The sequence below is a fragment of the Alnus glutinosa genome, chromosome 8 (genome assembly GCF_958979055.1).
Source record: "Alnus glutinosa chromosome 8, dhAlnGlut1.1, whole genome shotgun sequence".
Lineage (NCBI taxonomy): Eukaryota > Viridiplantae > Streptophyta > Magnoliopsida > Fagales > Betulaceae > Alnus > Alnus glutinosa.
In genome coordinates this window covers 29,114,897-29,127,435 of record NC_084893.1, presented here as the reverse complement: position 1 = coordinate 29,127,435, position 12,539 = coordinate 29,114,897, and the positions used below count along the sequence as shown (strand labels likewise).

The 12,539-nt window shown below is 33.3% G+C and overlaps 1 protein-coding gene across 1 annotated transcript; it reads right to left on the bottom strand.

Annotated features, from left to right (window-relative positions):
- Nucleotides 1-524: 524 nt before the first annotated feature.
- On the bottom strand, nucleotides 525-4,982 carry LOC133874611 (oligopeptide transporter 1). Its single transcript, XM_062312474.1, has 7 exons — nucleotides 4,381-4,982; nucleotides 3,626-4,071; nucleotides 2,991-3,088; nucleotides 2,310-2,882; nucleotides 1,837-2,104; nucleotides 1,572-1,754; nucleotides 525-1,369 (listed from the first exon to the last, which is right to left on the bottom strand). Exons 1-7 carry the CDS (start codon nucleotides 4,451-4,453, stop codon nucleotides 749-751), a joined length of 2,262 nt encoding a protein of 753 aa, XP_062168458.1. The 5' UTR covers nucleotides 4,454-4,982; the 3' UTR covers nucleotides 525-748.
- Nucleotides 4,983-12,539: the final 7,557 nt, after the last annotated feature.

Below are 12,539 nucleotides of genomic sequence, written 5' to 3'. Positions count from 1 at the left end.
AGATGCTCGTAGAGTTTTGAGGAGATGGAAGAACGAACTATTGTGTCATGGTCAGCCATGATTGCTGGGCTTTCAATGCATGGGCAAGCTGAGGAAGCTTTGAGACTCTTCTCTGAGATGATTGATCAGATAGACATGAAGCCCAGTGAGGTAATCGGGAGAATGACTAGAGATTATGGGATAATTCCCAGAATCGAGCATTATGGTTGTATGGTTGATTTGTTCAGTCGGGCAGGCCTTCTTCAAGAGGCCCTACGAGTTTATTATCATGAACATGCCTATCAAATCCAATGGGGTTGTGTACGTGGGGAGCTTTGCTTGGTGGATGCAGAGTTTACAAAAACATTGAGCTGGCTGAAGAAGCAAGCCAACATCATGCTGCTGTCAATTGTTTCAAAGACGGTTCTTGTGCTTGCAGGGATTATTGGTAGGTAGTGGCTGAGGCTCCCTCATGGTGAACATTATAATTGCTATTTTGTACAGTTTCCAAATGAATTGCATTTTATATCAAAGAATTATTCAGTCATATGATGAGGCAAACCAATAATTGTCCTGTCTTTTGGAATTAAAAACAATAATAAATCTTATTTAATTACAAATAATAATTTTAAAAAATTAATCTCTACAACCCCTTATCCCTAAAAGAAGCAACATATTTCAAATATATGAACGCTACAGTTTCACCTTTGACCTTTATCAGCATGTGCAAGACCTAACCCTTTGGTCATGGGGATTTGTTGAAGACATCTCATAGAACAGGGCACCCCTCGACCTGGATCCCGGGTGCTGTTGGGCACGAAGCCAATGGACAATGGTCATCACTGTCCAGACCCCACCAGCTCGGGCCAATAATATCCCTGGATTGAAGGGAGAAGAAAAGGATAACTCCCATAAAGGCAACCCCAGCATCTAAAGCTGCAGATAAGATGTAGTTGTGTCTAGCCCACCATCCCTTGAACTTTCTGTAAACATAGAAGTTAAAGAATATTCCGACGGCTCCCCAAGCCAAGTAGTTCACCGCTCTAGCCGGTGGCATGGCGGATGTAGCTCCAAGGATGATAGGCATGTGTATAAGCTTAAACCACTTTACGTTGGGGAATTTGCGGGAAAGTAGCCAGCCGGGAAAAGGGGCTAGGCAGCCAATGAGGAAGAACCAGTTCATCCCTGGGTAGATGCCCTGCTTTGTGAACATTCTGAGCGGGCCTATGACTCCCCATATAACCGAAGCATTGAAGAAAACATCATCTCCAGGGCATGTCCATGGACTCCCCTCCGGCAACAATGTTAGATCACAGATGTTTTCAACAGATGTGAGAAGCCACCATGCTGTGCCGAAATAAGTACTTGAAGCAACTACAGTTCCAACTAACTGAGAATGCAAATTAACAAAATACCACTCGTTATATATCAACATTGTGAACATGAATTTAAAATAAATAAATTTGCCCTCGTTTGGTTAATACCACGAGATCGGTTGTTTGAGTCCTCACTCAACCGAAACACGGCTATTGGGGGCAGGGTTGTAGGTTTACCGAATAAAAGAAAAAAAAATCAAATAAATTTGTACTGACCTGAACAATGAACATAGATTTTGGAGGGATCTTCATATAATGACCTAGTTTGAAGTCATTAAGAAAATAGAGTGCTTGTGCCATGCTAATATAACCATAGGTCTTGAAAGCCACGTTAGCTAGGGGCTTCCCTGGGTAAAGATATCCAATAACCAACTCTGTAATCACATTTAACCCTGGTTGCTGCAATTAACATTAACACAGTTTATTGAGAAATGTAGCCTGTTAAAAAATGCAGAAAATGCAGCTGATTGCAAGAACATACCTGGTTTGTTGTGGCTTGAATAACTCCGATGGGTAAGGTGAAAAACAGTGCAATGGCACAGGCTAGTAAAAGTCCCCACCAAGGGAGTTGGAGCTGCTGGTCAAAACCTACACAAGCATATAAGCTAAGAGCCACCATTGAAATCAAGATGGCATGAAACCACCATTGAGGGACTTGTTCATAGTTCTTCTTCATCAGCCTTGTATGCACGTCCGAGAGATGATCTTTTGCTGCAACTGTTGTCCTCTTCCACAGTTGCCAAATTGTTCTGCTCAGTCCCAAAAAAAAAAAAAACGAAGAATATCATGAAAAAGTTGGTTAACTCAAAAGGACTACAGCACAAGATATAGAACATGACTGCTTGCTAGATCGGCTGTTAGAGTCCTCACTCAACCGATTCACGGTTCTTACGAGCAGGGTTTACAAGAAAAAAAGAACTAGAACAGAACTGTAATTGATGTCAAGAAGCTTACTTTCCATTGTAGAGGGCAACATGTGAAATAGTAGCTGTTAGAGTTGCGAAGCTCAACCCATAAGTGAGGGCAAAGAAGATACTTAGATAAAGTTTGCTGTAACTGTTGTAAGCCGCATAATCAATATCGAAAGTCTTCTGATTTAGAATTCTGGTTAAGTTGTAGCGTTGGCCATCACTGTCGAAAGTGTGGGAGGAAAAGAGTGGGAACTTCTTAGCGTCATATGCATTACTCCAATAGAAAATCGGGTTAACGATATAGACAAACACGAAAAATCCGATTAAAGTATTGACAATTGCAAATCCAGGAGTGGCTAAAGGGCTGCCCAAGAAGCCAGCTACGGTGGACCAGTCAAACCCCATTGAGCCTAGTCCAAGGCCATGGACGCCTCCACCAATCTGTTGGGCAGTGATGGAGTCCTTCCAAATCCAACAAACGAAGGAGAGATATGATATTGAAGGGAAAAGATAGCTTGGGACGAGGTAGTAAGCAAAGCTTGTAACGAAAACCAAGAAGAAGAATTGCAGCCTCGTATGTCCTCCCTTTGGTCTCTTTTCCTTTTCATGCAATGCTCTGTATTTCACATGTACGTAACTTGGTTCAATATGAAGAAATAATGGAGAAAGAAATCTCTGTATCATGCAGTTGTTGAATAAGACAGGGAAAGAGGATGCAAAGTACCTGAACAGAGAGACTTGGACAAGGTTTGCAGGCCACCACATATAAGGGGAGTCAACAAGGTATTTTCTGAACAGTCCAGCCCATCCATACCCAAGCATCTGAAAATTTCATATGCAAAACAGTGAGGGATATTGGAAAAAAAAAAATACAACGAACCACTGTATACAGACATTGATGGCACTTGTAGCATACATTCTCCATGTGCAAAGTAGGGTCAGTTAACCGAAAGGAATTGGCTCGAGTGGTAAGCAATTTGGTCAGGTTTCCCTTGAGTCGGCCGGACAAAAAGAGCCAGAAGAAATGGTTTGATCCTCGTATTTTTATTTCTCAAACCGAGAGATCTATGAATCAGGATCCTAATGCATAGAGATACAAATGGTCCAATGGGAGCAAGAATTTCCAGGAACATTTGGAGCATTTCATATCTGAAATGAAAGTATTCGATTGATTGGTATGAGGTTATCGACAATAAAGATTTGTCCAAGTCATTTCCTTTCTTTTTGTTCAAGTTACTTCCTTTTTTGTCCAAGTTTCTTCTCTTTTTGTACTGGGAATTAGTCCGGTTATAAGAAAAAGCAGGGTCGGTTGCCTACAGCAATGATGATATTGAAACGAAAACAAGAAACCAAAAATACCTGAGTAGTTTGTGATAACAGAAAGGCTGCTGCTGGATGGAGTCCCCTGTGGTAGAAAGCCTTGACACTGGTGAGAATATGAACTGCATACACTCCACCAGCTCCAGAGCTGGCAAAGATGGTGATCAGAACATGCTCTTTCAGACTGAACGGCCCAGGATTCAATGAGAAGGACCAGCCTGTTAATGGGACTCGAATTACGGTTGTTGGAAGCCATGCAGCCATTAGCTTCCCCACAGGGAGCACAAGAATTTGTGCTGAGACTGAGGAAATTGATAGCTGATTTTGTCTGTACCCGAAAAATTGGTTCACAAAAGCAAGGACGATACATGATATCGTCCCAAGAACCCATGTTCGAAATGTCAAGGCCGGCTGTGTTGGGTCGTCGGTCGGTAAAACCGTCAGCCTAACCTGCTCGATTGGGCTATCGTTTTCTTCTTCACCCCCTGCTTCAACCCAATGACAAAAACAAACTCATTCAGGCAAAAAGAATCCTTTCTGTAATAATCAATATGAATAGAATTGAATAATAACAATAACTCTGGGTCCTTTTCTATCAACTTCTACAATATTTCAGACCCATGTCATCATCTCATCTGTCTCTCATTGAATGTCAAATTCACAAAGAAAGATTCAACTTTTCTATGGGGATTATATTATTATGTCTACACACGTGCAGTAAATAATCATAAGAAAACATGTTCGTAGTCGATCGGTGATAACAACAAATGCAAAGAAAACCTGTCATGGCTTACCGGTGAGGTCGATACTGGTTTCACGCTTCTCAGGCGATTTTACAGGGACTCCATTTTCAGCGTAACCTGTCATGGCTCCTTCTCCTTGGACACAGAACGCCAAATCCCTCAGTTCCTTCAACCGCACAAAACTATATATAGAGACACCCCAACTCTTCCTTTTTAAGGCAATTCACACCGTACACAGACTGTACACACCCAATATATATCGAACACAAAAATCAAATCAAATTCTTCTCAGAATTTTACGTGAAGAGTTCTATTTTTAGGCTGAAATTAACTTCCATTTAATGTGGTTCAAAGAGACCCAGATAAGTTCCAGCTGTTTGTTGGACAAAGTAAAGAAACTATCCTAGACTAAACTGACCGGAAAAATAGGGCCCTTCTTTTCCGGCATGAATCTGAATATACATTACGGCTCTTTTTTGATCTTGCATGCATTTCAATATGTGTTCATGCCTAACAAGATCCGACTCTTTAGAAAGTAATAATATTTGGAAATTAATTAAGGCTAAGATATTGCTCTGTTTTTCATTCCTTGTCAATAACCGAAGATTTAAGATAGAGAACACAGCGTGGGAAAGGAAGTATGTCCTATTTCTCTCTCACACACACACACACACACATATTCACTTATAATTGGATTTTTTTTTATCATTTTTGTAAATATGTACTTAAACTTTAAAAAATGTCAATTTAAATTATCAATATTTTAATTTTTTCAATTTCAACCGTCTGTTAGAATTTTCGATTAAATTCTTAATCAAAAATTCTTAAAATACCTCTGTATTTATTTATTTTTTAAAAAAAGATGCAGGCGTGTATTTTTGTAAATTCTATTAAATTTTGATCAACACCTAAAACCCTAGCAATTTTTTTTTCTAAAAAAAATGGGTATTTTGAGAATTTTGACATGATTTAACGAAAAATTCTTGCGGGGGAGGGTTGAATTTGAAAAAAATTGAAAAATGAATATCATAAATTGACATTTTTTAAAGTTTGTGTACTTTTTTGCAAATGTGATAAAATATCAGGAATTATAAGTGAAGTTTTTTTTATTTATAATTATAAACTCGCCTTTTTGTATTAATATTGCATTCGAACCTTGACTCTACAGTTCTAATACTTATTAAGGTGGAGTGTGTCAGAATCTTAATTAAAGAGCAGGTGTTCGTTACGAGTCGGCAGTTATTAACCTGATATGTTTTAAATGATTTCTATGCCATCAATTGCTTAAAAAAAAAAAAAAAAAAAAGTTAAATTAAATTATTAAATTTCTAAATTTTGTGAAGAGTGGAATTACTCTTAATTAGAAGATTAAATTCAATTGAAAGGCAAATTAAGAAATCAACCTCATGGTAGGGGCGTTTTTGTTCTCCCAAGACATGCAAACAGAAGGCGATAAATTCGGGAGATTCTCTCATTTCTCTGGTCCACCATCTCCTAAACATATGGGGCTACGGCTAGATATCATTTCGTTGTTTCTTAGAAAGAAAGCTATCTGCTAAGCTGCAAACATTTATGATTGGTAATTTTTCATAAAAAATAAAATATATATATATATATGATTGGTAATTTTAATTTTTTATTTATAATATATTTGTAATTATAAATAATTATCACACGTGACCCTATAGTTGTTGCATAGTCAAACAAGAATCACATGCTATTAATTGAGTCATATTATGTTGACAAATAGATGTATTTGAAATTAGAAAAAAAAAAATAAAAAAAAATAACCTATGGCATTTAGAACATTTAAAAAAAAAACAAAAGACAACCTCTAAAAAAAAATTAAAAACTATTTCACATTTATGTGACATCTTATTTTCAAATTTAACATTAGATTTATGGGACAAATTCGATTGTAAAATTGAAAAGTTATTGTATGGAGATGTGCAGAAGATGTATGTATATCATTTTTATTTGGGAGAACTTCACTTATATTCCCTGATCTTTCATCAGTTTTGAAAAATGGTACCTAAACTTTTAAAAGTGTCAATTTAGGGTATCAATCTTTCAATTTTTTTCAATTTCAGCCATCCATTAGAATTTTTTGTTAAATCCTGTCAAAATTTTCACAATACCCATATTTTTTTTTTTTAAAAAAAAAATTGCTAAGATTTAGGTGTTGGTTAGAATTTAACAGAATTTGCAAAAATATTCATGCCTGGATATTGGAAAAATTTTATAAATTTTGTTTTTTTAAAAATAAACATAAGGGTATTTTGAAAATTTTGATAGGATTTAACGAAAAATTTTAATGGAATGTTGAAATTAAAAAAATAAAAATAAAAGATGAATACCCTAAATTGACACTTTTTAAAGTTGAGATACATTTTTTCAAAAGAAGGGACGAAAGATCAAGGATTAAAAGTGGAGTTTTTTTCCTTTTTATTTTTTATTTTTTTATTTTTTTAAACAAAAACAAAAAATAACATTTTTTTTTTTAAAAAAAAAAAGCATTAACAAACGGAATAATATGTTTTCTACATATAGTGAAGTGAATTAGGTAGGTTTGGCTGTTGAGAGCCAGGTTGATTTTAGACCTTCAAGATTGGAGCTGCTTGACAGCTAATTCGAGCTTTAATGGAGATAGTTGGGAGACTAATGAAGTGGTTATGATCAATTTAGTCAATCTTGTATGGGGTAAGGTTTCACTGCTTAGTCTGCTTCAGATGTGACAATGGAGATCTCTTGCGTGTGAGATATGGGAAGTGCAAAAAATTAATTAAAAAAAAAAAAGGAAAAAAGGAAAAAGAAGAAGATATGGGAAGGGCAATAGTATGGTAACCAAGGGGCTCATGAAAATCTCTCTACCATATCAAGAACACGAAGAATGATATCCTCTTTTTAATGATGTTTATCTGTCTAATTAATTATCAGACTTATTATCATTTTTAGCTTGACACCTGCCTTCCTTTTTTTCTTTTATAAGGAAAATACCCCAAATTTCGAATTTAATTAATTTACTTGTGGAGTATTATCCCAATTAAACGATAAATGTTTAAGAAAATTAATACTTTTATCAAACGACAACAGGCTTACGATAAGAATTGAATGAAATTAATTAAAATTCTAAAGGATAATATATATATATATATGGCTTTGATACCATAAACTAACTCAGGTGATAGTAATAAGTATGACAGTTCAATAATGAAGATAATTTAAGATAATAATTTAATAAAATAATTCAAACACATAATATAAAGGAGAATCATTTAGTGAAGATAGAGATGAAGTAACAAACATTCTTACTTGATATATTGATTCAAAGTTGGAATAATTACAAGCTTCAAAGCGTTGATGCAGAGGCTGGAAGATTTAATGAAAGGAAAGGAAAGATAGAAAATTTTACAAGATTGAAAGGCTAAGGACGATAGGCAATCAAGTTTTCTCTTTGAGTTGTGTCTCAAAAGACCTCTGCTTTCTAACATATGTTACAAGCCTTTTATAGGCTAAAAGAAAAGGAAAATTACAAATATGAATAATAGTAAAGATTTCGCATATATTTTTGAACAGTAAAGATAACAATAATTTAATATTCTACATGTCTTCTTAACAGTAAAAGCAGCAATAATTCTTGAGTCTTTTGAGCAGCAATAATTCTTGAACATTGATTAGTTTGTCTTTTGCGTCGGCGGATGCAGCAATAATTCTTGAACATGATTATTTTGTCTTTTGCGTCGGCGGAACTGATAAAGTCTGATTCATAAAGTCTTCATATCATAAATGCTTCTTCAAAAGTATTTATGTCATAATTCATGTCATAATACAAAACTGATAAGGATTCATAAAGTCTTCATATCATAAATGCTTCTTCAAATAATACCCCTTAGTGCAATTATTCCTGTTAATCGTCACTATAATAATCATCATATAAATCATAATCATGATCCGTGAAAGTAGGTCACCATTCATTTCCTGGATAATCACATATGAATGTATCATGATCAATGGCGGACCCAGGATTTTAATCCAGAGTGGGCATTTTTTTTTAATGAATAAAATATAAATAAATTTGAACAAAAAAGTATATTTTGTAGAATTCATCTATGCCGCAAGATATTTAATTTCAACAAACAACATATTTTGTGTTTAGCTAGGTATAAACAAAAGCCTATGAAGTCATGGGCAGTGCTTTGTCACTTCACTTTTCAGCTTAGTTAAAGTAGGTGCAGTTTTTTAAACAAAAATAAATAAAAAATGGTAAAACAAAAAGTTTTCAAGTCGTGTGTGCCCAGATGACTTCCTTTTAGTTAAACGGTGCGTTTTTTTGATAAAACAAAGCTCAAGCCTCAAACGGTGCATTTTGGAAAAAAAAAAAAAAAAGAAAAAGAAAAAAGAGGGCTTTCGTCGTCTTCAACCTTTGGACTGTAACTCTGTAAGTTTTTTAACTTAATTACAGAAACAGCTAAAATGATGAAACCAAGGGTAGAAAAAGTAAATCACGGTGGAAGGTAGGCAAATTTGCTCCCATGAGTTGGTGAGGGTGGGCAATCCAAGCATAGGTAGGAATTTTACAACTGTAAGAAGAATTTTTGGGAGGTGAAGGGGGGCCCCTCCCTTCCGCCCCTATCATGCCCTCATTCATTACGGTATGTGCAATATTCTAATCGTTTCGTACCATTTGAGTCTAATGCAATGCTTTTATCTATAATATCTATAGGACTCATGTCTGTCTGATTCCCCCACTTCTCATTTTGGTAGATATATTTGCTTTGACGAAGAAGTTTCTCCTAGATTCCTAAATCAGAAATATCTTTTCCAAAAATAATAATTCTATCATTCTTAGCTAAGACTTTTTTTACTGGAGATAATTCTTGGACAGCATTTATCATAGCTTTTTTTTCTTAAAAATCCTCTATAAGTTCATAATTCCTAATGAATCATGCAATTTAAGAGGAATCATTCCCATTCTTAATTCAGCAACTTGATCACTACTAGAAGGGTTGATTAAGATGCAATGTTGAGCTGGTTTGACTTCCATACAATTTTCTGGATCAAATTCTGGAACTGTACTCCAAATTCTCAGGACAGTAGATTGATTAACATTCATGCCTGGATGCTGTTTCTGTAAATTCCGTCGTATATTTTTTACAATATTATGGATTATGGGAGGAAAGTCGCGTAATTTTTTATTATGCTTGACAGGATAATATGATAAAAATCATTATTTAAAAAGATGTGCTCCTAATTCAGGACTTTCTATTTCATAATGTTCCCAATCTCTATTCATACTTTGCTTGGATATACCATAATCTTTTTCAAGAATATAAATTAATCCAAGAAAGCTAAAATGAGGTTCAAAAACCCTAAGAGACTTTTCACCATAGACTTTCTTATATTCTATATCTTCTCCATTGGCAATTATCATCATTCTCTAAATCCATCTATCAAAATATTCAGTATATGAAAGGATTATGAAAAATAAGATTTTGGATCTCACCAGAAAGGTCAAGAATCCTTTGTCGAGCTTTTCTCATTTCCTTAGGACTAATTCTTTGGATCTGGTAGATCTCAGTGGGAGATCTGGCCCAATTAATAATCTTCGCCGCTGGCGGATTATTATAAGAGGCAATGGATTGTAACAAAATCTCATTGCAGATTAAATGATACTCGAGGGCTTTCATAGGTTTTTCATGAAGATTTCTGTGTATTTTAGTGAAAGTTCGAGTTAGATTATCCAATAGTGTTTGAATATGAAAATGGTAATTATTGGAATTATCCCCTAAAAATTTGGCAAAAGTTTGAAGAACTTCTTACAGGATGATACTATTAGAGTTATCCGGATTAAGAAACTTAATCCGTTGAGAAATTTTTTGTTGAATTTCCGCTGTAAATTCTTCATACTCATTCACTTTAGCTTTTCCTTTCTCCGCTGGAGTAAGGCGCTTAGGATTTTGAATTGTTCTGGGTGTCATTATTCCTGATATAAATAACAGTTTTAATTCTTTAATTTCTTGTTTTATATTACTTATTTCTAATTGTAAATCTTGTATTGTAATAGAACGTTTTTCTTTTTTAAATCTATTAAAAACATCAGTAAAATTATAATTTATGCCATTAGTAATAATTTTTTCTTTTTGGCTAATTTGTGATAAATATTTTATTTTTGTTTCTGGATCTTCAATTTGGTCTATTAGTTCTAATATTATTCTTTCTTCTCTTGTTAAAGTATTTATTTTTTTTCTACATGTACACATATTCTTATCTTTGCAGAAACAAAATCCTATTTCATTTTATTCACTTGAGTCAGAATATTCATCTTGGGACGTAGTATTGTTATCATCAATTTGAAATAATTCTTCAGATTCTGTATCAGATTCAGATAATATATTTAAGAGTTGAGATTTTAATTTATCATCAATATTAAGTTTTTTAATTTTATCTTTTACTTTGCAATTATTTTTATAATAACCAGTTTGTCTACATTTATAACAAACATGTTGTTTTTTATTATGCTTAAATTTATTTGGTTGAAAACTTTTAGAGTTTTTTGCTTCATAATATTTCTTATAGGGTTTATATGACTTCATTTTCTTATTACTATATTTTGTATGCTTATGTTTAGTGGATGGTGCTATCAAATGGGGAAAACCATATTGTTCACAAAAAGATCATAATTCTTGTTTGACATATTTCATATCCTTTTTTAATTGATTTGTTAGTCTTAAATCATTACACAAATTTAATCCTATATGTTTTATTGCATTAATAATTTCTCTATAAGTAAGACTTGTATAATCATTGTGACCATCATTATTTAATTTTTCTCTAACCTTATGAGCAAAATATTTTGGTAATCCTCCTATAAATTTTTCTTTCCAATAAAGGGCTTTATTATCCGTTCTGATTAATACTCTTGAAAGAAAGACATCCTTATACCATCTAAAATCTGTTAAAGTAGGGCATTTTAAATGTTATAAACTATCATAAATATTTTCTCTATATACTGATGGATCTCCTACGAACTGTTTTGTAATTGCAAATATTAAAGTATTAACAGCATCTTCTATAGGTTGATTATGCTCATTTGTTATAAAATTCCCAGCAACATCAGTTTTATAAGTTGTTTTTAAATATGATATTTGTTCTTCTGTTAATGTATTATCACACCATCCTTTTAATTGACCTGTAAATCCTATTATTAAACTACTTGCTACCTAATGATCTGATCTATTAGCACATTTATAAGCATTTGCTACCATCATCATTTCATGTAAGACATTCAAAATTTCATATTCTGACAAACCATCTATATTCTATTCATACAAAGCATCAGCTGTGTAAGTCGCTCTTATTCCTAATTCTCTTTCTTCAAATTGTATATCTAGAGGTGTGAGTTTAGGATACCAATTACGAGTTACAGAAGTATGCGTTGTGTATTTCTTTTGTAATTATTCCTAGGTATTCTTCCTGGACCATTATAATATCCTGAAGTCATTTTATTTGCAATCAAAGATCCAATCAGTAGAGCTAAAAATAGCTGGATGAAATTACAAACTAATGAGATTGTTCATGAAGAATATCCCCTTATGAATCAATTACCCTTTCACACAGAGGATCACAAATAGTTGCTTCTCTTCTTAAAAAAATAAGTTTTAGTGATGATAATAAAAATATGGATAATATTATACAACAAAATAATTTCACTAATACATATATAAAAGTTCTAGGTGAATATAATAGTAAATAATTTTTATAATCCAATCTTTTCAAAAAAAATAAAAAAATAAAAATTATAATCCAAATAAAATTACAAATCATAAACGAGATAATGCATGAGATAATAATTCTATGTCCATGCAGTTTCTTTCCGATTAACCTCACCTTGAAGCTTATTGAATGAAATTACAATTCTAAAGGATAATATATTCATCCTTCGTGCTCCTATCCAAAAACCTAATACAACCCCTGGCCTAATTCAAATCATAATAAAACAATATTTCTAATCCTAATAAGATCACAAATCATAAATGATAATAATGAGATAATAATCCTATTTAGGTTAAATTCATCTTAAGATTTCAAAAAGAAAAAAGAAAAAAAGAGAAGGTTAAATTCATCTTAGGGTTTCTGATATTATTCTTAGATAATTCTATCCTTGCACATATTAAGTAAACAAAAATAATTCATCTTAGGGTTTGAAAATA